Source organism: Lampetra planeri, chromosome 5, assembly GCF_965212315.1.
Source record: "Lampetra planeri chromosome 5, kcLamPlan1.2.h2, whole genome shotgun sequence".
In the NCBI taxonomy this organism is placed as follows: Eukaryota; Metazoa; Chordata; class Hyperoartia; order Petromyzontiformes; family Petromyzontidae; genus Lampetra; species Lampetra planeri.
In genome coordinates, this window is record NC_136111.1 from 13,461,442 (window position 1) to 13,486,971 (window position 25,530).

Genomic DNA, 25,530 nt, shown 5'->3' on the forward strand with positions numbered 1-25,530 from the left:
GCATGTTAATGAAATCTTTCGAACTAAAAGTAAGCGGGCTTGGGCAGGACACGCTGGCTAGGAAGGATGATGGACGATGGTCGAGATGAATGATGGAGTGGCAGCCAACGCGTTCGAGAGGGATGTCCCCCGAGGAGATGGAGCGATAACATCTGTTTTTGTGCACGCGCTGGCTGCAATGGATTGTTCGCATGTGGCAAGATCGTGAAGGGTGGCGGCTAGGGGAGGCCGTCACCCAGCAGGGGATGGATCATGGCTGCTGCAGCTGCTGCTGCTGCTGCTGGTGCTGCTGCTGATGCTGCTGCTGCTGGTGGTGCTGCTGCTGGTGCTGCTGGCGATGATTGAGAATCGTGATTACACTCCGCACCACTCATCGAAATCTCCTGAGCGTGACCTGCGCGAGACGTCACGACGACACGGACACCGCACGTAACTTCTCGTGGGCGGGCAACCCGCGTGCGGGGCGGGGCTGTGGGCGGGGGAGCTGTGCAGGTGAGCTCACCTGGGTGACCGAGTAAGAGAGCGGAGAGGAGAGAGACTCACAGACGGCCCCGACTCGCGTACGGTGGGTGCCGGCCTTCTCTCTCTCTTTCTCACTTCTCCGACACCATCATCACGCTCGTTCACGTCTCTCAACTCAGCTTTTTTTCTCCCTCCCTCATTCCTCTTGGCTTGTACTTGCATGTGTTTTTTTTGCGCGGTGTGTTAAGTTAATCGATGTCGTTTTAAATGTAAGATAACAAATGTGTAGGTTTTTGTAAATAAATGGGCGGTTTATTTAAACTACGAGACGTTTGTGCTCGTATGAATGTGCGGTGGTTGTACTGAAGTACACTGTGGCTGTACTTTGGTTATTGGAAGGACATTTCATGAAAAGGTGATGGGGCTAATACTAATATCAGTGTCGAGGTTTGTGTGTCACTCGTTTAAGTGCGCATTAGAAGAGTTGAGAAAAGTTTGGTTCGCGTGGCATCGCTGAGCGTGTCGAGTGTATCGACATCTGTGGCCGCGCGCGTGTGCGCGAGTCTGTGCGCGTGTCCGCGAGTCCGTGTGAGTGTGTGAGTCTGTGTAGGTATGTGAGTCCGTGTGGGTGTGCGAGTCGGTGTGAGTGTGTGAGTCGGTGTGGGTGTGCAAGTCCGTATGAGTGTGTGAGTCTGTGTGGGTGTGTGAGTCTGTGTGGGTGTGTGAGTCTGTGTGAGTGTGTGAGTCCGTGTGAGTGTGTGAGCCCGTGTGAGTGTGTGAGTCCGGGTGTGTGAGTCTGTGTGGGTGTGCAAGTCCGTGTTGGGTGTGCGGGGAGCGGTAGTTGCGGTGAGCGCACTACGCTATACGAACCCGATGGTCCGAGTTCGATTCCCGCTCACGACCAATAGCAACCGTGACGAACATTTGAAACGGTCCTGGGAACTCCCCTAGGTCGACTTATCCGCAAATGAGAACCTGGTTCTGTTTGTAAACGTCGCCAACACCGAGACAAGGATGACCGGGGGTGGTGCTGGCCACCTACCATACCGTGTGCCGTTACGGCCTTCATCGGTGCTCGCGAACAGCACATACCCCAAACGTCTGTGAAGGCTAAACGGGGGAACTGTGTCCGTATGTAAGTGTCTGCACGTGTGTTTAATGTATTAGAGTGTGTGCGTCTGATTGTCTGGATGCATGTTTCCGTGTAGGCACGTACGTCTGTATGTATGTACGCATCGTTCAGTCATGTCTGGAAAGGTAACCATACTATTTACAAATGGCATTGATTACCAAGGCGCTCGCGTGACACCATCGACCGTACTGGTGGGCAATTCCACGTTACAACCGAGCACTCGCGCCTCCGTGATCCCAAACCTCGTCGCCGTGGCTGTGGGACTTGGCATCGCCCTTCTCAGAGACACGTGCGGCCTGGTCTCAAGTGATACCCTCACGTGGTCCAATAGGCCAAATTAGTGTTTTTAAAGTTTTGTTTACAATCACAATATTGTACATATCATCGGGGCTATCGAATACCTCACTCGCATACAATATCTAAATATTGTAATTTACAGAACGCATAGACGACTGTAACCGGTGCTGATTTTAGTGGTTTTCTCGAAGCTAGAGAACGCTGAAACATAGGACAAACATAATCGAGTCCATCGTTATGAATAAATGTAAACTGAGTTGATTTTTTTTCTTACCAATTTGAGGCCCCCAAAAAAATGACGGCCCAGAGAGAAGGGTGAACGGCTTCAATCACAGGGGCAGGGTCAGTCTCTACCTGGCGCTACATCTTTCTCCGTCTCGTGTTCGCCACGTGTACATAGACACATACCATCGTCACCAGTGAACCATGTAATTGGCCTTTTATGAGGCGCGACGTCGGGAAAATCCCGCTCCCCGATTGCGAGCCCAGAGTGTAGCGCACACAACACGGGGGGTGACCTCGTGCGGCGAGTGGGAGGTTGATCGCCTCCTCTCTCGGGAGGGAGGATGCACCTTCACCGGGAGAAACTGGCCCAGTCACACAATTCAGTCCAGCTTCACAAAATAATAATGGCACGATAGCTGAGAGAGCCCTTGGTGAATCTACTGCTGGACGGAGGCCTCTCGCCACGCCGTGCCGGTTGTGGGGGTTGTGTGGTCACACTTCGCCAGGATGGTGATGACGGGAGACCCAGGAACGCCTCGGACATGGCCCGGGAATCGAACTTGGCCGGATTCATCGCGCAGATCGCTTAATTATATTATCGTTGCGCCACCGCTCCACCCCAATTCCTTTCGAGTGACTTATCACTGTGGGTTTATTTTACTCAGTAAGTAAACAATGATAAACCCAAGCAATTATGGGATATGCTAAGCGGTGGCGAGATGTTAATTCCCTCGCCAGGTATGCAGGAGGACATGGGTTCGATCCCAACCGTGAAGCTTGTTTATTTTAAGTTTGCATGTTCTCCCTGTGGTCGCGTGGATTTTTCTCTCGGCGTCCTTCGGAGTTTCCCTCCACAATTATAAAATGCATTTAGAGTATTTGGCTGCTATGAATTTCTACGTAATAAGCCACTTCGTTGAATGGTCACTTGGTGGCCATGTTGCTTCTGAAAAATATCTATATAGCTCCGTGGGCCTTACCTGATCAAATACAAAAAGAGTTGCTTGTTCGTAAGTTGTTAAACAGTTCGTTAAAATGATCGTTTTTGGCAAATGTCCAGAATTTTGGAAGGGGGAGTCGTTGGAACTGTTCTACTGACTGCGGTGGAGAGTGGTCGGGCGCGATGGCTCGGTGCACCCGTGAGCCGGCGGCTGTCCGGATGCATGGGTTGGTGGGTCACGTAGAGATCTGTGAAACTCCCAACCTCGTTAGGATGCGAGGTGGCCTCGGCGGGATTGCAAGACAGTGGGTTCTTAAAGAGATCTGTGTGAGGTTTTGAGTGCCCTATCTTCGCGTGCGTGACGTGGGGTTTCTTCGGGTATACCGGATTTATACCACGCGTAACAGGAACATACTGAAAACAATAATTGGCCAATACTGTGCATACACCGTATGTGTTGCCATTTAATATGTTATGAAATTACATTTGTTATATTTATTTTATTTTGTTAAAATTAACCGTGACTCATATGATCATATAAGGTACGAAATGTAAAATGTACTGTAGTCCATCATCAACAATTCCATCTAAAGCCTCACGATGGCTGTGCCTCGGTGCGAATCGTGTTAGTCTCAACTGCTAACAAGCCAGAGCGTGTGCGTGGTTGTGTGTGCACGTGTGCGCGCACGTGTGTCTTGTGGGGAGTGGTTGATCTATGAATCCGGCAACCCCAGTTTGATTCCCGCCTCCAGCCAACATCAGTGACGATTATCTCAACCGGTTCTGGGCCTCTGCTAGGTCGACTCAGTCTCATATGAGTTCCTGGATCGGTGTGTTAACATCGCCACTGGAGAAACAAAGGCGGTCATGGGTGGTGCTGGCCACTCGCCCCCTCGTGTTCTATGACGGCCTTCAATAGTTCTCGCTAACGGCACTTGCTCCAAAAGTCTGTCAAGGCTAGACGGGGGAAACTTTATATTTTGTCTTGTCCTGCTATAGGAACCGATGGCGAGGGCTTTCCTCGCTTTATGTCGGCTTTAGGGTCCTACTGCGCGCAAGACGAATCACTTGGTTCACCGATGAGGACCAGCGAGTCGGCCTAGAGAGATGAGATAAAGTGTCCACGACGACACACAACAATCTCTCTCGCGCTGGCGTGCAATTCACAGACCAAGGAGAGTTGACGATGACGTGTATCCACTCCATATTTTATATATATATCTATATAAATATATATATGTGAGTGTTTTATGTAGAGCGTATGCATCCGTCTTGAATTGTGTTTGAGCGATGCATAATGCATTTCAGACGATCGTGGCTGATTGATGTAAATTATAATGCTATTCTGGAAGCGTTAGACAGCTAACATCTGACAAACAATGTGGTCCAGTCTGCGCTCATGTCTAAAAAATAAATCCTGAAACCACCCAATCCGAATGTGGACCCCCAGACACTTGAGCCCTGGGGTTGACTGGAGTCACTCGCAAGACAAGGGTCACCCTAAAGGTCTGACATGGCTCGAAGTGTCTCGCGTATTCCAACATGCCGACATCGTCGGTGAACAGAGTAGTTCGTCTCCTGTAGAGTGTGACGCTAAAGCCGATTGATGTAATAATTATTATTATTATGATCAAATATTGTGACATAGCACGACGTATACGGGTTAATTACAAATCGAACTGATGTTATTAATATTCAACCCACGATACTACCGAAAAAAATACAAATCCCCGCACCTCTAATTGGCACAGCTGGCCACGTACGGTGCGAATGAAGTCCACCGTATACACAATATAAAAATCGATAACCACGCGTGCTTGGCTATTTTAACAAACTAACCAATGGTGGTATTCGCAGAATCGGCAACAAAATCGCGTTGAGAAGGAGACTTGCCAACGTCTTTGCGTGAGAGCCGAGTCAACAATAGAGACAAATTCAACCTCGATTGCAGGGGCTATACGCGTCGCATCTGCACTTCAATGACCACCACCACCACGTTGCTCAAATCCCATTCTATTGAATATATATAATAAATATATATCATAAATATATATAAATCCCATTCTATTCTCGCGTATGATGGCAAAATTAGCTGAATGGCAATGTCGAGGTCTGTCAGCCACGTTGATTTAGTTATTTATTTTATTTTATTTTCACCCACGTGACTTCACCGAAAGAACCAAAGAGTATGGATCCTTGCAGTCACGAAAACTTCAAATTTAGAAAGAACTACAGGAGTTCCAGTTCGTGTGGTTCTGCTGCTGTTCCTCCTCCTCCGTTGTAGGAGCCCAGAGCACAGTGGTTTGCTGTGTGGTCCATCGTGTGGCTCATGTGGGTGGCAGACGGGAGATATCCGTCTCGCGGTGGCTCCGCCCCCCCCACCGCCGTGTTTCAGTGCCACCTGAATTACGACGAGTGCCGGCCTCTGGGCGAAGTCTTCGTAGTTAATTCGAGTCACACTCGAAGTCACACGGAGTGTCGTCCAAGATGTAGAAGCTGCAGGTTAACGGAGCGGAACGCGTGATCGTGACCGCACGGCATCGTTCTCGTATGCCGCCTGCGAGTACAACGTAAGATTTGTTGTGATAGGTTTTTTTACCCTTTCAACTAGTACAAAAACTGACACCTTTATATTTGTACCAGTTGAAAGGGTAAAAACCTATCACTATATTTTGCCACTGGTAAAGGAGGTCTCGTAGTGTAAGAGTTGTTCTTACGCACACTCTATTTGCGAACGTCACGTCGTTTCGTGAATGCGTCTGTGCGTCGTGGTCCCTCTGGGTGCCGGCGCTTCCACTGCAACGCAAACGCGCGGATCCTCCTGAAATAGAAGTCGACACTTGTCATTGGCCTGCAATGCTATGCAGTTAAAATTTTATTTAAACGTTCAGAAAAAACCGTCACTTTTTTCAAAAAATAAATTTCACACCTGATGATGATTGATTGTGTGTTGCAGTCGAAACGTCGTGAGAATTGTATTGTTTTATATTTTAATTATTTTATTTCTTCCCGTCTACGTGACTTTACCGAAAGAACCAAGAATACTATGCGGTTATTTACTTGTATTCTCGGAGGGTATGTTCGCGTTAAAAGGTAGACGCTATTTTCTAAACCCTGCTTTGTTACATCGGTTGCCTCGGAACGGTTCATAATTCGCCTCTCTTTGATCGTGGTGAAGCATTTATATTCGCGCTGTATGAGGCGAACGGGTCTTTCATTATTCAAATCGGTATCCTCCCCCGTGTTAAACAGTATGATTGAGAGATATAATTCCACGATTGAGGTATTATTAAATCGGTTCGCCTGTGTTTCCTACAGCTTCACTCGCTTATTCCTTCTGCTCCGAGAGCTCTCCACGCGTTTCGACTCGCGGAGGGCAGCAGCAGCTGCTTCTGTTTGTGTCACAGCTGGAAAACCCCCTCGCGCCCTCGTCTTGAGAGAGAGAGAGACGGCTCTCCTCCCGACGATGCGTTTGGTTGTCGCTTTTGCGATCTGCAATTGAATCCTCCTGTTCCACCCGTCCACCGTGGTTCCTCTTCGCGCTGCTAAGGCCACCGCTGTCATTGACCAATCATCGACTCTCTCCACTGCTGCTGCCCTGTTCACGGGCCTGTTGTTTCCGTGGCATATTTGATTAACTGCGCTTTGTGTGATCTCGTTTCCGTTCTCGGGTTACAGTTTGGGGCCGTCCATAAATGACGTCACGCACCTGGGGGGGGGGGGTCAGACATTTGTGACAATGTGTAACGAGGGGGGGGGGGGGGTGTTTGAGAAATGTGACGTCACATCAAAATGCGCAACTTTAAATAAATATAGACAACACGTTCTACTTAATTCAATAGACTTTTTAATCAATGTGTTCTCCTACAACATCAGAGTGCAGCGCCACATTAACTACACTTAAGACGCAGTCCGCATTTTCATACCTCCTGGACTCGATGTTTGATGTCGGCTGTCTTGCCCTCCTGCCTGTAATGAACCCTTCTCTCGCCGGGCTCTGTTGAAGTGCCACTCGCATCTCGATCGCCGCCGCGTGTGCGTCACGACTTGTTGCACAGCGGATTCAGTCGAGTGATCACTCCGCGCGCGCACACAGGTTGCATATAGAGCTCGCGGGCTTACGAGGAGTAAGGGCATTGTAGAGAAAATATATTGTTGTACTCTACTTCTGTATTATCGCGTCTATGTTCCCCGCCTTCGCCAACCCCGCGCAATCAATACGGCACGAGGGGGCAGTGCCCGATTAAGCTAGTGCGGGGCTTGTAGCAGATGTTATAAAGGGGCCCTAAATACAAACAAAATTAAACACGTACTTTTTTTACTTGCACAGTAAAGTAATTATATATTTTTCATTCGCTATACAGCCAGATAATACGACAAATCGCTAAACTTAAACACCCAGTTGTTCATAAAAGTTGAAGGCAGTATTGTACTATAGTAATAGATCAAGTGCAGAATCACTAAACCGGAATTGATAGTTTGAAATAATTTAGCGCGGGGCCCTTGAATGTGCGGGACCCGTAGCTACTACACGTGTAGCTACTACTACATATGTATCTACTTTTGCTAAGAGGATAATCCGGCACCGATGGGGAGCGGGGGAGGAGGGGGCTGGGCGGTTGCGGGTCCTCATCCAGTCGTGGGATGTCACTGATTAAATGTGATTTAACGTGATTTCCACGTGATTTAATGGCAGAGTGTCGTCTCCGCCTTCCACCTGAACAACAGACAAGCTTCGAAAACGTTGAACGTTAACTTCTGCGGGGCGAAGCTAAGGCATGACGAACACCCTCTCGGTATCTAGGAGTTACCCTGGATCGGACGCTTAACTACCACCACCACCACCTCAAACAAGCTGAAGGTGAAATGAAAGCACCGAGTGAATATTATTCAGAAACTTGGCAGGAAACAACCTGGGGAAGCGATGCCAGCATGTTGAAGATATCGACACAGGTCCTTGTTCACTGCACTGCGGAGTCCTGTGCCCCGGTGTGGGGTGCAAGCCATCACACGAACCTTGTCGACGCCGAAATTAACAACGCGCTTCGTATCATCAGCGGTTCCCTAAAGTCAAACTCCACTACCGTGGCTTCCTGTGCAGGCGAATATCGCTCCGGCCAACATCCGACGCGATGATGCGACGACACGGGAGTACAACAACAAGATCATGAAGAACTTCACTCGGCCGCTCCATCAAGATGTAAAGGAACCATACGCTTTGGTTCTTTCGGTAAAGTCACGTAGATATAAAATACAATAACGACCGAAGAAGAAGACAACACATTTATACGTACGCGATCTAACCCAAAAAAAAACTTTATTATGAATAATATTGGTCGCGAAAGCCGACGCGTTAAACGCGCAGTTTGAGTTTGGCTCTGATTCAAGGTGCGCTGCGTGTAACTCGCCGCGCTGTCCGTAGAGCCGCTGTCTGCTTTGTGACCGTGATGGCGGTACCCGTCTTATCTCAGCCAGCTCTCCCTTGTGAAAAACAAAGGTGCAATTCGAATTGGCCTCTTACGATTGTGGTGGTGTTTGTATAATTAGTTTGTATAATTATCACCGTTATTTTTGTTGCTCTTGCAGCTTATACAAATTCGCTATACAGGCCACGGTACAATGTGCACCTAAAGTGTGTGTCTGGGTATATATATCTCAAACACTGGCGCACACACTACACCCAGAATATACGGATAACGTCACACGATTATGCAAATCGTCCGCATCATACGCATGTGCGGTTTGGCAGCACAAAGCAAGTTCCGTTCATGCGCCCGTCTATGCTGATCTTCGAGCGGTTATCGCTCCGTATCGCGTGGATTTCTCCGGAAATTCCAAATGCCTCCCACATTTCCCAACGACGCACAAATGTAATTTGTCCAAGCCTCCCGAATGCAGGCAGCACCCTCCTCCTGAACAGATCTCGAGGATCACGCAACGAAGGAAGGGCATTATTAGCGGCAAGTGAACGTCGCCCAATGCTCACTGTGCCATGCCGGCCTTCATAGGTACTCGTTAACAGCACTTGCCTCATTAGTCCCTATTTGGGCTATAAAGGGGGGGATCTTTATCTCTGCTTTAAATATTCCCCGGGACACCCGGGTGGGTGGATCGTGCAAAGTTCACCGCGCGCTCTGAGATGCGCGACCCCATGCAGGGCCCGATACAGGAATCGCATCACCCGGGATAAATCTTTGCACGACCCACCAACCCCCACCAGCGCGCACAGCTGCACGCGTGGCTGCGAACTCACGCACGGCTCCGGCAGACCGAGCTGCGTGCTACCTGCGTTGGCTGCACGCCGGGGGTGAACACCTGGGCACCCGACGCGAATGGTTCTCATCATGAATCCGGTCAACAAACAAAAAATAGTTGCATATGTGTGATTTACTACCTAACTGTGTCAAACAATCCTTCCGCATTTCATTTAATTGAAAGGACATCTGGAAACGCTATGTTAGCCAATGTTAATGCACCATCATTAACACAAAGGTAAAACAAACATTGTTTAAAAAAAAATGTACAATGACTGATATATCATCATCGATTGAGCAGAGGCGTTACACGCCACGCGTGGCCGCTTAGTGCATGTGGGGGATGATCCTACCAGGGTCTCCCAAACTCCGTCACCACCGCTCGCCTAGCCACGTTCACTCGTCGTCTGCGTTCACATGCAAGGTCGCCGCTGCACATGCATGATTATTAGATGGTCATTTGTATCAGGTAAGACGACGGTTCTGTTTGGGATGAGAGAATGTTTTTGTTTGGGATGGGAGGAGAGTTATTTGTAGGATGAGAGGAGGGTTATGTATGGGAGGTGATGAGGGTTATTTGTAGGATGAGAGGAGGGTTCTATATGGGAGGGGATGAGGGTTCTGTATGGGGTGAGAGGAGGGTTCTGTATGGGATGTGGTAAGGGTTCTGTAGAGGATGGGACGAGGGTACTGTAGAGGGATGAGCCGTTTCGTGGTTGCTAAATCCCCCCCCCCCACAACCCTTTCCACTCTTTGCGCTCACAGCCCCAGCATGTCACGTGACCTGCAGCACTCCCCCATGGACCTGCGGCTGACGCCCCCGGGGCGAGTGATGAGAGGAGGACACCTGGGCGGAGCGCTCGCCACCCTGGAGAAGCGAGGCCTCCTCGCGCCGCCAGGGCACTTCCATCCCGACGAGATCCCAGACCTCTTCTACCCCTCGAGCACCCATGGTCTCTTCCCTCCCTCGGGCAACGTGGGTGCCGGCGTGCCCCCGCGCTTCCCAGGTGCCCCCGGGGCCCCGAGGCGCCGCTACATATCGTTCATGGTGGAGGAGATCCTGAAGGGCGACAGCGACGGACGGGAGAGCGAGGACGACTCCTTCGTGGACTTGGCGACATCGGACAGACGCAAGTACGACAACAACAACAACAAACAACACAGGGACGGCAATGACAACACAATAACAGCAGCAACACGAGGGCCGCGGGGCTAACGGTGGGGGTCCCTGCAGGGCTGCAAGTCAGCGCTTTGGAGGCGAGAGGGTTGGTGGATCACGTAAAGATTTGTGAAACTCACAAACCCGCTGGGTGTGCGAGGTTGATAGAAGGCAGTACAGCAAGCGAGCCGGTTAGTGTTGTTATCTCATCGTGTAGCATTGGCGAGATTTCTCCGAACACTCGCTTCAGTGTCCTCCGACAAATGAGCAAAAAAACGAAGTCCTCGTTCAAAAAGGAATTGGACAAACATCCCCATGCAGGACCCTCTTGAAAGAAGCCTTGAGATCAATGAAGGACACGGGTCGTTGTTGAACATTATCAGACGCTCGTTTGTAATTCACGGCTTTACAGAGGCGGATCTAGAAACGCCAATAAATAATGCATTGTCAGGGTTTAAATGGTAACGGGGAGGTAAGGGGGAGGGGCAGATGTGGCGATGCCCCACCCCCTGAAGACTAAGCCCCACCCCCTAAAGACTAAGCCCCACCCCCTGAAGACTAAGCCCCACCCCCCTGAAAACTAAGCCCCACCTCCCGGACAGAGCCCTGCTCTGTTCGTTCCTGTTACTCACCAAAGACAAATACACAGATCCCCCGTCTAGCCTAAACAGACTTTTGGAGCAAGTGCTCTTAGCGAGCACCTATTAAGGCCTGAACGATACACGATGGTGGCCAACACCCCACGCCCGACCGCCTTTGTCTCCTTTAGGGGCGATATTTACACATCATACCAGGTACTCATTTGAGGATGAGTCAACCTAGGGGAGGCTCAGGACCGGTTCCGTTAAACGTCACTGGTGTTGGTCGTGAGCCGGCTTAGAACTTGGGTCGCTGGGTTCGTTGTGCGGCACGCTAACCGCTGCACCACCGCTCCAGACGCTCCTCACCCCACACGCTCCTCACCCCCCACGCTCATCACCCCCCACGTGCCCTGTCGTTGTCCAATTCCCCCACCGGCGCTTCAGCCCCTAAGGCCCGATGGGCCCCGGTGTAATCGCACCGCCTGCACAATCGACAGCTGCGCCGACCGATTGAACGACTGAATCATATATTTGTTTGTAATGCTCGTGAATCTGTTCCTAAGCTCCGTTCGTGTAAGAAATTATTATTTGCGAAGTACACAAATCGTCAAATAATATTCATCTACTAACGGGGCACCACGGTGACGTGACGTCACCCTCCTCGCCTGCTACTCAGGAGGTCGGTGGTTTGATCCCGACCCTGACGGCTGCTCTCACCGCGGTCGCGTGGATTCTTTTCTCCAGGCTCCTCCGTTTTTTTCCCTTCACATTGAGAAACATGCGTTTAGACAATTTCTATTATTTGTCTGCGAAACATTCGCACGCGATAAGCCACTTCGTTGAGCTACCATTTATGGCCAGGTTGCTTCTATAAAAAAAAAATAATAGCTATCGTGGGATTTATCTGGTAAAATATAAAATAGTTAATTTTTTTATTTTATTTAAATAAAACACGATAGGAGTGCAAAGTATATGCAAGGTACGCATACAAACTTAAAAATAAAAATATTTTTTTTATTAAAACTTTTTTTGGTGATTTGCTTACCTTTCTTATACTTTGCACTCCTGTTTTGTTGTTGTGCTGTTTGTTGTTGTGCTGTTGTTGTACTGTTGTTGTACTGTTTGTTCTTGTAGTACTGGTTGCTGTTGTACTGTTTGTTGTTGTCACTTTCTGACCCGCCCCGACTGGACATCCGTGAAGAAGAGCTTTACAGCTCCATCGGATTCCTCCAGAATAAAAGAAAGATCCTGATTCTGGATACGCATGCCATCTGCAATTGCTACATTTAAGCCAATGGAGGGAACAGAGCGAACGATAAACGATGAGAAAGCGAGGCGGTTCTTGAACAAAATTGTGGTGGCGGTGCCGTGCAGTGTCAACCAATAATTGCGGCGTGCTATACTAGCAATGAATTGGCATGTATTGGTTACGTGACAAAACTTTCTAATTGGCTGTGTCGGGTGTTGGCAGATTTAACGACGCATTTATATTAACGCGATCTATCCCAAAAAAACACATCTTGTGGATAATATTGCCTCGCGAAAGCCCACGTGTTAAACCGTGTCAATGAAGTCTCTGCGCGGAGAAGCGGTCAATCGTTCCACCCTTGCAGTCCGTGTTCGCGACGATTGCCGTCGGCATTGCTGTGACCGCGACTGTTCGTCTGACTTCAGGCAGAAGCGACCCCTCCTCACGAGGGATGCGGAGAATCACGACGTCATGGTGGAGTTCAACTATGACCCGAGGGACGGTGAGTTGATGCTCACCCAGTGACCACTGCGTTTCGAGAGGGCAACGGCGAGGTTGTTAGACACAGCGAGCAGCCGTGTGATGTTAGCGATGCAGCACGCAGCTCGTGCCTCGACGCAGCGGCTCGTAACAAAACCGCCAGACATGATCACTAAATCGTGACACATCGGGACGAATTACCGTGCCGTTCACTACAGGTCATTTGCACGGTAATTTATATTTCACTGATGGATGTGTCTGTCTTGATAGTTGGTCTAATTTGATGGCCTTTTATTGTAAAATGTATTTATAACAACGCAATAAAAACTCGATTGTGACAATCTGACGTCACATTCAGCGTGGACGCGCTTCCACGAATCGAGAGCCGCAGAAGAGACGCGCGCGGTCATCGTTGTGATGAGATACGCGCGGTCTTCGTTGTCATGAGTTCCCATTCTCCGTGAGTGCTCCTAACTCTCTCCCCGCCTCTCCCTATCACTCCCTGTCACTCCCTGCCTCTCCCTGCCACTCCCTGCCACTCCACTCCCTGCCACTCCCTGCCTCTCCCTGTCACACCCTTCCTCTCCTGTCACCCCCTGTCACTCCCTGCCACTCCCTGTCACTCCCTGCCTCTCCCTATCACTCCCTGTCACACCCTTCCTCTCCTGCCACTCCCTGCCACTCCACTCCCTGCCACTCCCTGTCACACCCTTCCTCTCCTGTCACTCCCTGCCACTCCCTGTCACTCCCTGCCACTCTCTGTCACTCCCTGCCTCTCCCTGTCACACCCTTCCTCTCCTGTCACTCCCTGCCACTCCCTGTCACACCCTTCCTCTCCTGTCACTCCCTGCCCTCTCCATGCCTCTCCCTGTCTCTTCCTGTCATCGTCTCTGCTTGCCTCTCCTGATGTGTGCCTGTCACTTTCTGTCCCGATCTCGTTGTCCTCCTGTCTCCCCGTATCTATCCCTGCCTTTGTCTCTTTCTCCATCTGTCTCGTGATTTCCGTCTCTACTCACATCTGTCGTGGTGCGACTCGCTATCACGCCCTCATCATCCCTCGTCTGTTGAATCTCTCCGTTCCCTCTTCGTCATCTGTCCCCTTCATTCACTTCACCCCCCTCCCCCACTCTCTCCTCCTCCCCCACGTCCCGTTACCCAGATCCGCTCTCCCTCTCAGCACCCTTCACCTTCCTGTCCCCCGCGCCGCGCTGGGTGATCCCCGCCATTCCCCGGGGATCGGCGACTTCCTCGGACCCAGGTCCCAGGGCCCAGCCCGGAGCCGGAGGGGGTGCGGTGGGCCCCAGGGGGGGTGCGGTGGGCCCCAGGGGGGGTGCGGTAGCCCCCGGGGGGGGTGCGGTGCCCGCCGTGTCCCCGCCGTTCCCGCGGGACCGCTGTGCGAAGCGACTCCGCAGGAACCGGACAGTGTTCACCGAGTCGCAGCTCACGTGCCTCGAGACCAAGTTCGAGAAGCAGAAGTACCTCTCCACGCCCGACAGGTGAGTCAGAGCGCGTGTGGTGGGGGTGCCCTTTTTTTTTAAACACAATTGCTTAACACGGTGCCAAAAGGACAAAAAAATGCTCAACGGCTCAGGACAAACAGCATCATTCAAAGTTGTGATTGGTGAGAGTTGATACGTTTGTTGAGTTGAGCAGGGGTTAAACTAGTGGCTCTCAACCGGGGGAACGCGGACCCCAGTGGGTACGTAGCCATGTCCCCGGGGGTACGGGAGGTGATTTATAAATGTGTGAAATCCTATCATTGGTGAATGAATGTGCCAATATCAAATAACTACACTAACATTTAAATCCAGTTTAACACGTAGGCTTTCGCGAGCAATATTATTCATAATAAAGGTTTTTGGGTTAGATCGCGTCTTTTTATGAATGTGTCGTAAGCCTCCACCACCCGACACGGCCAAACAGTAAAAAATGTGTCACGTTTACAAAAGACAAATAGTTCACTACTTTAACCCACCGGTGTGTTGAAGAGTGAATCAACATCATTTACAATTTTGAGTACGACGTTTTCGCTGGTAATTACATCCAGCGTCATCGGGCAATTTTCCACAATGGTGAAGCCCTCCACTTGCTCCCGGTCTTAAAATCCATCCGGTATCGAACCCCACGCCCCCCTCCTGCATAGCAGGCAAGAGGGAGACGAGCTTGGGGCGACAGCGACGACGGGATGATCATCCATCTCAATGTCGAGCAGTGCCACACTGGGTGCGCTAGCGACGCCGCACGTGCGCTCGCGATGCTTTGTGGGAAAGGACTTCTCCTTTGATCGAACCAGATAACCGGATAAGGGGCCGTCCATAAATGACGTCACGCACCTGTGGGGGGGGGGGGGGTCAGACATTTGTGACGATGTGTGACGAGGGGGGGGGGGGGGTTGAGGAATGTGACGTCACATCAAAATGCGCAAATTTAAATAAATATAGACAACACGTTCTACTTAATTAAATAGACTTTTTAATCAATGTTTTCACCTACAACATCAGAGTGCAGCGGCACATTAAATACGCACTACAATGACAATAGTTTAAAGCGGTTTGAAGCACGTTTTATTTTGGGTGGGGGGGGGGGCAGAGCTTTGTAACGTCATATTTGAGGGGGTCTGACTTTTTGTGACGCCGTGTGACGAGGGGGGGGGGGGGTAAAAAAATCGTCCAAAATCGCGTGACGTCATTTATGGACGGCCCCTAAGCGAAAATTCGAGCAGCATTTGCCGAAGCGAGCTGCGATGAAGCCGCCCGCGTGCCGCGCAGGACGCGCGTGGCGGGGGGAGCCACTGGCACCAGCAAGGGGGGTGCACGAGCTCACGGGGTGCACGAGATCACGGGGTGCACGAGATCACGGGGTGCACGAGCTCACGGGGTGCACGAGATCACGGGGTGCACGAGCTCACGGGGTGCACGAGATCACGGGGTGCACGAGCTCACGGGGTGCACGAGCTCACGGGGTGCACGAGCTCACGGGGTGCACGAGCTCACGGGGTGCACGAGCTCACGGGGTGCACGAGCTCACGGGGTGCACGAGCTCACGGGGTGCACGAGATCACGGGGTGCACGAGATCACGGGGTGCACGAGCTCACGGGGTGCACGAGATCACGGGGTGCACGAGCTCACGGGGTGCACGAGCTCACGGGGTGCACGAGAACACGGGGTGCACGAGATCACGGGGTGCACGAGATCACGGGGTGCACGAGATCACGGGGTGCACGAGCTCACGGGGTGCACGAGAACACGGGGTGCACGAGATCACGGGGTGCACGAGCTCACGGGGTGCACGAGCTCACGGGGTGCACGAGATCACGGGGTGCACGAGCTCACGGGGTGCACGAGATCACGGGGTACACGAGCTCACGGGGTGCACGAGCTCACGGGGTGCACGAGCTCACGGGGTGCACGAGATCACGGGGTGCACGAGCTCACGGGGTGCACGAGCTCACGGGGTGCACGAGCTCACGGGGTGCACGAGCTCACGGGGTGCACGAGCTCACGGGGTGCACGAGATCACGGGGTGCACGAGCTCACGGACCACGGCAAATGGCTCTTCTTGTAATGCGTTCCAGCGTGCGTCAGTTCTCGGAAGCATGATAACATCGGTTTTGTTTTGAATGGTTTTAAGTTTTGGGAAACCCTTTGATTAATTTGGCTGCTGTGTTACGATGGCGTAAAGTCCCCAAATAGAGAGGCAATTCTTTACTCAGGTTTCGTTCGTGCGCATTGTCTTTATGAGAGTTCACGTGTCCGCCATGTACCCCACCATCCGCGAGATAATGCATGAGTTTGAAATAGTCCCAATAACTGCCACAACAGTTGGAGTGTTGTTGTGGTGATTATGTTTATGAGTTGATGGTTGTGTTTATGAGTGTTGTTGTGTTTGCGAGTATTGTTGTTTGTGAGTGTTGTTGTTGTTTGTGAGTGTTGTTGTTTGGTGTTGTCGTGTCTCCCTACAGGATTGATTTGGCCGGATGTCTGGGCCTGACTCAACTTCAGGTGAAAACCTGGTACCAGAATCGGCGCATGAAATGGAAGAAAATTGTAAGGACAATTCATTTGTCATTTCACTGATAAAATCTCACCTTCGCATTACTGATTTCCTGTATACGTATTTACAGGAAGCTTGGTGATTGCCAAGACAGAAATGTTAGCAAATGTTGGCATTGATAGAGACAGAATCCCGAGACTAGTGGGAAAATTGCACGCAGATCTTTACAGCGAAGCAATTTAATAGGGACAATTAATTAAGTGGAGATTGAATCGAGTACAGTACAGACTTCCATGACTACAAATGAAGCCACAAACAGTGCGTGGCCGATGAATCCCGCGTTTTAATCCACAGTTTGTTCAATGGCAGGAAGGGGGGAATGCTATCATGGTCCTCGTAACACGGTGGTGGATCAGACAGAGGTGTGGGGCTACATCACAACCAGCCGTGTCGGTGATCAACACGGAACTGGGGTACATCTTGACTGCTGATAAAAGTACCGGCAGATATCTTCTGATCCCTCGCTTAATTTCCTCAGGAAGGCAACTCCTCGGACAGGAATTAATCTTCCAGTGAGACGCAATGATCCTTAAGCACACAGCAGGTGTGATGACACAATGTCTGGCGAGTGAAGAGGCCGAATAAACACTCGCAGCCACGGCTTGGCATGCACCAAGTCTAGACATGAGGCTGTTTGGAGCTAGCGAGTTTGTAGCTGAACGAGTAAGTTAGTTTCTCGTCCTTCCTCCACACGTTCGATAACACTGTGTAACAAAAAAGCTCTGTCTGTTCCTGGGTAGTAAGTGATATTTCCTAATTGCTTATGCCTCAAAAGTACAAAAAGTGGCTATTATTTCCCACAAACGTTGCTTTTGTCACCAGGACAGTGATATTTAGAAATGTACCTATTTTTAATGAGAAAACGTGTGCATTTGTGTCTTTCGTTCACATAAAGTCCTGGTCACAAAAGCAAAGTTTGTGGGAAATCGTAGCCATTTTCCATACTTTTTAGGCATAAGCAATAAAAAAAATAACACTTGGTACCCAGGAAAAAAATTGTGTTACAGAGTGTTACCATGGTTGACTACGTACGGTGCGAAAGAAGTTCAACATTCAGTACATCCATAAGTGGTCGAGTAACTGGGAGAGCAATCTGCCGAGGGATTCCTTGAGTGAGTCTCCCCTTCGTGTGCCTCTCCAGGTGGTAGGCAGCGGCTTGCTTTCCCCCACGAAGCCCAAGGGTCGCCCCCGTAAGGACTCAATTCCGTCGAGCCGAGACCTGGAGCAGCTGGAGAGGCTGCAGCAGATGGAGCAGGAAGCGGAGCTCGGCTCTCCCCTCCCCAGCCCGACGCCCACAGACCAAAGCCATCCCAGCTCTCCATCTCCTGACGCAGCAGCAGCAGCAGCAGCATCATCATCTGCTTCATCTCCTGCTGCATCGACATCACTCTCCGGAGATGCGTCCTCGGTTGCGTCTCAAACTTCTTCAACTGCGTCGTCTCCTGGAGCCAGGGAGCCTGCTGCTGCTGCTGGCGCTACTTCTGCCGCTGCAGCCTCATCGCCAGCCACAAATCCGACTCTGTCATCACCAGCTTCAGCCACATGCGGCGACGACGCCTCGAGGGGAGCGGCGCTCCTATGTCGAGCCGCAGTCGTGACCACCAGGGCAGTTGCTCGCGCTCCAGCCTCTTCAGCGGCACCTGAGCGGGCAGCAGCAGCAGCGTCGATCTTAGGGCAGCAGCAGCTTCGTCTACTGCGGGAGTAGCCACATCTACCAATGGGGCCGCATTGATTAGAAGGGACAAAGACAAAGATTCCCTGTATAGCCGAACAGACTGTTGGGGCAAGTGCTTTTTGCGAGCGCCCTTTGAAGGCCAAAACGGTACACGAGGGGGTGGGTGGCCAACAACATGCCCGGTCGTCTTTGTCTCCCTAGTGGCGATGATTTTACACACCGCACCAGATACTCATTTGAGGCTGAGTGGATCTAGGGGAGGTCCAGGACCGGTTCGGATAATCGTTACTGGTGTTGGCGGTGAGAGGAAATCGAACTCGGGTTGCCGGGATCGTAGCGCAGTGCGCTAACCGCTACACTACCACTCCCCACATTTCATTACGTCTCCCCCTTTTACGTCATTTCGCAAATACGTCGTCACTTTATTAAGACCACTACCTGGTTTGCGTCGCCTAAACCCACACTTACGTCGCTGACGCCATCCGTCCTGTCTGGTATCTCCTACGCTGTTATCGTTTTGATTGACGTCGTTTCCATATTCGTCGTCGCACCTTTCAGGAACGTATCCCCGACGTTATTCGGGGTTTGACTGTATATATTTATAGATTTCTCACATTATATTTCACCACATTTGAAACGATGTTTTTTCCTACCCTGGTACTTATTTTTCATGTTACGTATTTTCTGCCGTTCAGACACAAATCGTGTTGATGATTGTATAACATGTGATGTAGGGAGCAGAGGCGCTGCAGTTCACGCACTGCACTAACAAACCCAGCACATTGAGTTTGACTCCTGGCCAAGGCTAATCTAAGTGGCGAGTGATATCTGAACCGTTCGCGGGCCCTCCCATAAGTCGAGGCAGCCTTTTAAAACGAGTACCCGGTTGGTGTGTTAACATCAGCACGTCCCACACCGTCCCAGCCTTAGTATGGTGCTCGCTAACAGCACTTGCTGCAAGTCTGTTAAAGGCTATCTGGGGGATCTTTGTGTTTTTGTCACGTGTGACGTGGAGGGAGCGCTCCCTCGATTTAAGAGAGCGAAATTGTGTGTAACGCTTTGTGCGCGTGTGTAAATTCGGGAGTACTTCATTGTACACCTTCGCTCTCTATACCGTCACGTGGCGCGTGCTTGGCAATCATCGCAGACCCGTAGCTCGCGTTGGCTTGGTTTGTATTTGAAGCGACACGGGTGGTCAGGCATGAGTAGGTGGACGGACCCTGGTTGAGGTCGCGAGGACCGTGGGTGCTACGTGGGGAAACCCCGGGCCAATTGGTCCCGGCGGCATGGCGTGGCGCCACTGGTGATGAGACGGGAACATCGGTAAATCACCCACCCCCGTGTGGATAATGCCTGCAGGCGGAGTCAGTCTGGGCGTCGCCCCACACACAGCCGTCCACGGTGTGAAGAATGGATGAATAATCATTCACGAGCTGGGCTGGCGCACAGTTTAGCAGAACCGTCGCCTAATTATTGCTCTTGCTTGCGATGGGCAAACGCGTTCAGGAGCTAAATGCCAACGTTGAGGTCGCCTCTGCACGGGAAGCGTGCTGCAGGAGCAGAGACAGAGAAGAGAGAGAGTTGAGAGAGAGGAGAGAGAGAGAGGAGAGAGACAGAGTTGTCGTTTCTGCGTTTCCTCCGTTAAAGGAGCTCCGACTGCAGTTGTTTACTATACGGAACATAGTTTGGGTCGCATGGCCACCATCGCACCGCTTGTGTCTTGATTGTTCCATTGCTGTGGTTGTCCAAACCTGATGACGATTGTTTGTTTTGCGATCAAAACGTCGTGATCTATTAATTTTCTATCGACGTGACTTTACCGAAATAACTAGAGGGTATGGATTCCTGCAGTCACGAAAGCTTCAAATCAACAATCGCTCAGTTTAACACGTAGTCTACTTTCGCGACCAATGTCCATCATACAGGTTTTTTTTGTGTTAAATCGTGTAAATATTTATTTGCGACGCGTGTGTATATTTACGCGATTTAACCCCAACAAAACTGTATTATGTACAATCACTCGCCAATACGTTCTTCAATATAGCACTGCCTAAAAATGGGCACCAACATATTTATTGTAGGTAACGGATCAAGACGATTGGCCTTCTTCATAGCGCATAGGGGCAACGTTTAATTTGAGTCTGTCGGGCTACATTGTCGGACGCAGAAGACCGGCTGTCAGCAACAACATTCGTTGTATTGCACTTCTTTACTCTCCGACGTCACCAATGCGCACTGACGATGCGTGGTGAAGTATGGTTAAACAACCCCCACGACCCGCATGGCGTGGGGAAGCCCCCCCCCCCATCCACGAGTGGATAGACAAAAGGGCTGTACACGTCGGTACCAGAAACGTTTCGTTTTAGAGCGCAGAGAGCGGCGAGCGACGAACGTTACAATCGGTCTGTCTTCCTCTTTGTGCTGCGGGCTCATCGTTGCACTAAACGTCGGCCTATTCTACAGCGTCCCTCTCTAAAGCAGGGCTTGGAGATGGACGGGGTGAAATCTCACCCCAGCGGGGACCCCCCCCCCCCCTGGGTGAGGGGCCCCCCTCTCCGCACGCGCCGAGAAGAGCGGCGCGCGGTGTGGGCCCGCGTCCGCTACGCACCGCGAGAAGCCTCACGGAGCGCCCCCCCCCCCCCCCCCATAGATGACTTTAATGAAACCCACGTGCCTTATTATAAAGTATAACGTGTGTATATATATGCATAGTTATTGTTGTTCAGTTACTGGTGGCCTTGTGGGCTACCAGGCGACATGACAATCCTCCACCAACTCACTGTGCGCTGCGTCCTGGCGGAGTGTGGGCAGCAAAATGTATAAACACATAAGCGGAGGTCTATTTTAGCGCCAATAGTAACGTCAACAAAATTCAGTCCGCTTACCAAGAGCACTTTCACTCCAATGCATTGGCTATCGAGTGTGCGAGCGGTACAACTGCACGGGCCCAGCCAGAGTGGAGGGTCGCCTAAGCGCCAGCTTGCGAAGAGGACAAGAATTTGGATACGGGGGCATGCCACTCACGCTTCGCTTCTGTTCTGGACCACATTTTTGTCCAACACACTGGCCTTGATTGTGCCCCACGGTGATCACGGAGGACTCTTGCCGTGACAGAATACGCAACGCGGAGGCGGTTGTTCAACTGGCCACTCCCTGCGGATGAGACTCGTAGAAGAAGTTAAAAGCAGTCCAGAGGGTGGGTGTTTGCCTAAATGTTGCTGCTGAACAACACTTGTCGAGAAAGCCATAGGGTGATGGAATAAAACGCGAGTTTATTTTTGTAGGCGATCAAACATACTCTTGTCTGTTATACTGACAACTTTGTATGAGTATATACAGTACGTGTATTCAGTATGGCAGTGATGCAGGCTACTAATTCATTGAGGGTTGGGTGGATCGAATGGAAAGGGGGACATCGCCATGCAGGGCCAGGGTGGTTTCTGTATCTTGGATGCAGCCGGCGTGTTAAAATATCTGCGTGAAGTTATGATGGTTGAGCGGTCTCCGCTCATGTGTGGACAGCTCCGGGCAGTCTGGTTTCCTCCTACGAAAAAAAAGAAACTTAAATAAATAATATTAAAAAAAATTTAAACACGCTTTTATGAAATGTACTAGTAATGGAAGAACTCCACGACTCCAGGAAGTGGCCCCGAAGCTTGCCATAACGTAAGGGGCCGTGGGCAATTACAGCCAACGTCAGTTGAGCGTGGACAATTAGACCCAAGCCGAAACATAACATATAAAATGAATGTTTAAAAATGTTTTGATAGAATATAGTATTGTCATCAGTATGACATAAGTATACCAAGTTTGCAGTCGATACCACATTGGGAAGTGGGTTAAAGTTGAGTTACAAGAATTGAGGATACAACAACAGACAGTGAGTTAAATTAAAGCGTGTAATAATAATAAAACAATGGCCCACTTCCTAGTATGGGGCCCTCCTGAACACGAGTTTTGAGACTCGGTAAAGCTCTCCGAGATGAGACATGCACAATGCACCAGCGTGTGTGTCGGGAATGGTGGTGCAGTGATTTTGGTCTAATTCGTTACGCACCAGCAATTATAGGGTTACATTCCCCACAATGCAGAACATCAGAGATAAAATAGTGTCTGGAACTGTCCTGAGCATATCCTAGATCGACTCGGCCTTAAATGAGTACTTGCTTTGGGGTACAAAGGCAGCCGGAAGTGGCTCGGTCGCAAGACCTCCACGTGCTTCGTGCCGCCTGTAATCGACGCTCGCTATCAGCGGTGCACCCTTGAGGCTACGAGGATGGCGGGAAGAAGATCTTTGTCTCGTTTTGGTACTTGACGAGGAGGCGTTTTATCAGCGCATAGAGTAAAGCAACATAATGGTCACCATCGTAATAAATAGGCCATAACCATCATTACGATAATAGCCATCAGTCGTAAAACAATCATCGCATTCATCCTCGCTAATCAAATGATCATCACCACCACCACCAATCGGGATGACTCTCCTCCTGAGACCGATTAAAGCGATCACCACGTGGTTGCGCTGTGGACGGCTTCACGGGAGAGGCCGCCACGCGTGCCCCTAACTTTACCCCACCAACACGAGCATCCTGCCCGGCAGGCGGCCAAACCATCAGACCCGTTCCTCCACCTCCACCACCACCACCACCACCGCTTGGGCAGCGAAATGAGAAGTGAAGCCACTGACCCCGCAAAGCAATCATCAAATGTGTACACGACGAGCCAACTCATCGTAACAGAAACACAGTCGTTATGGGATTCTCATCATGTACAGATTCGATTATTATCGTTGGCATTAGCCGAGCTGATGGGCACCATGGTGTTGGTGTGGGCACTGCACGTGCGGTGTATGGATCTCAGAGGCAGACATCGTAGCCTCTGAGCATTGGTGACCAGAACTCCACCGATGAGTCCCAATAAGGACAACACCAACCCCGCCGTGTCACCTCTGCCTGTCAGTCTGTCAACATGTGCTTTACATTTATTGTGATGGTGACCTCAGACAAGAGGCGATCACAAAGCACTTATGCAGGAATTAGCTGATGGTTTTTCACATACTGCACAAAGTCTGAATGCTTTGCGTGTGCGCGCGCGCGCGCGTGTTTGTCGTGCACGGTGCTAATCTCGGGACGACCGTGACTCTACTATCAAGCGATCTTCTCGGAAACGTTTGTGATGTCTTTGATCGTGTGTGCGTGCACATCTGTGTGAGCTGTCTGTTGATGACTGGCGGCCGCAACTTGTGTGGATCCGACCCGGAGGCGATGTACTTCGAGGCCTCGCGAGGAGACGCCACGCCGTCGATTTAACTTTGAAGACTGCATTACTGAAAATAACCAAGTAATAGATACGATTCGGTCTCCGAGTAGCCTAAGTAGATATTCCAACCCGTCAACCAAGTGGCCTCATGGACCAAATGCATGATCTCGCAGAGTCTGTTCAGGCAGGGAAACTCTGGACTGAACTCAACTGGTGAGCGGCCCGTCCTGTTTGACCGATGCTAATGCTTTCCAGGCGTCACGAAGAGCCCCAACGCGTTCAGTGCGAAGCAGAAAGTTGTGCCGCACACTCGTGATGCGTCGTCGTGGGCGGCGATGTCGTCGTGGTGGTGGGAGGGGAGGATTATTCGATGAGATATGGAATCGAGGTTACTAAAGCTTGCGCGTCTTTTTCATTGCGAGCGAGCGAGGCTCCCGTTGAGTAGAGTTTACATTAAAACATGTCCCTCACGGGCCCTGCTGCTTCACGCGTTGTGATATCGCGAGCGTGTGTTACTGCGTGTGCGTGTGTAACTGTGTGTGTGTTACTGCGTGTGTGTGTTACTGTGTGTGTGTTACTGTGTGTGTGTAACTGTGTGTGTGTTACTGCGTGTGCGTGTGTGTAACTGTGTGTGTGTTACTGCGTGTGTGTAACTGCGTGTGTGTTACTGTGTGTGTGTAACTGTGTGTAACTGCGTGTGTGTAACTCTGTGTGTGTGTAACTCTGTGTGTGTGTTACTGCGTGTGTGTGTAACTGTGTGTGTGTAACTCTGTGTGTGTTACTGTGTCTGTGTTACTGTGTGTGTGTGTAACTGCGTGTGTGTGTGTTACTGCGTGTGTGTGTTACTGTGTCTGTGTTACTGTGTGTGTGTTACTGCGTGTGTGTGTAACTGTGTGTGTGTAACTCTGTGTGTGTTACTGTGTCTGTGTTACTGTGTGTGTGTGTAACTGCGTGTGTGTGTGTTACTGCGTGTGTGTGTTACTGTGTCTGTGTTACTGTGTGTGTGTTACTGCGTATGTGTGTAACTGTGTGTGTGTTACTGCGTGTGTGTAACTGTGTGTGTGTTACTGCGTGTGTGTAACTGTGTGTGTGTAACTGTGTGTGTGTGTTACTGCGTGTGTGTAACTGTGTGTGTGTGTGTTAGTGTGTGTAACTGCGTGTGTGTGTGTTACTGTGTGTGTAACTGCGTGTGTGTGTGTAACTGTGCGTGTGTGTGTTACCGGGGGGTGCGGTGGTGTAGCGATTAGCGCGCTGCGCTACGAACTTGGCTACCCGGGTTCGATTCCTGCTCACGGCCAACACCAGTGACGATTATCTGAACCGGCTCCGGGCCTCCTCTAGGTCGACTCGGCCTCAAACGAGTACCGAGTGACACAAACCTAGACACCCCAGTTGAATTCGCAGACACGGCTGACATCAGTGGAATGTAACAACTGAACAAGACCCGAGTCTCGGTGGACCCATTCTTTAACGAGAGCAGCCAGGCATGGGTGTTGACCACACTGTGCCCATGTGCGCTTTTGCGACCCTGGCATGCGCTTCAGAACAGCGCTTGCCCCATTCGTTCAATGCGGATATACGAGCGATATTATCTGTGCGCATGCATGAATGGGTGCGTCTTTGTCTTTGAATGAGCTGACATAGCAGCAGCAGCATCAAAAGCCACGGTCCTAAAACCTCGCCTTTTTCCGCTCAGCATCAGTGATCACGATCTCACTTCGTCTTTCCACGGCTGGCTGAGAGCGGGCTTATTGTGAGGTTGA

The 25,530-nt window shown here is 50.7% G+C and overlaps 1 protein-coding gene across 1 annotated transcript; it reads left to right on the forward strand.

Annotated features, from left to right (window-relative positions):
* The first annotated feature begins 481 nt into the window (after positions 1–481).
* On the forward strand, positions 482–24,242 carry LOC144718926 (uncharacterized). The gene is made up of 6 exons (XM_078594553.1): positions 482–565; positions 10,076–10,444; positions 12,725–12,801; positions 13,939–14,275; positions 16,742–16,826; positions 17,975–24,242. Exons 2-6 carry the CDS (start codon positions 10,083–10,085, stop codon positions 18,536–18,538), a joined length of 1,425 nt encoding a protein of 474 aa, XP_078450679.1. The 5' UTR covers positions 482–565; positions 10,076–10,082; the 3' UTR covers positions 18,539–24,242.
* The last annotated feature ends 1,288 nt before the right edge of the window (positions 24,243–25,530 follow it).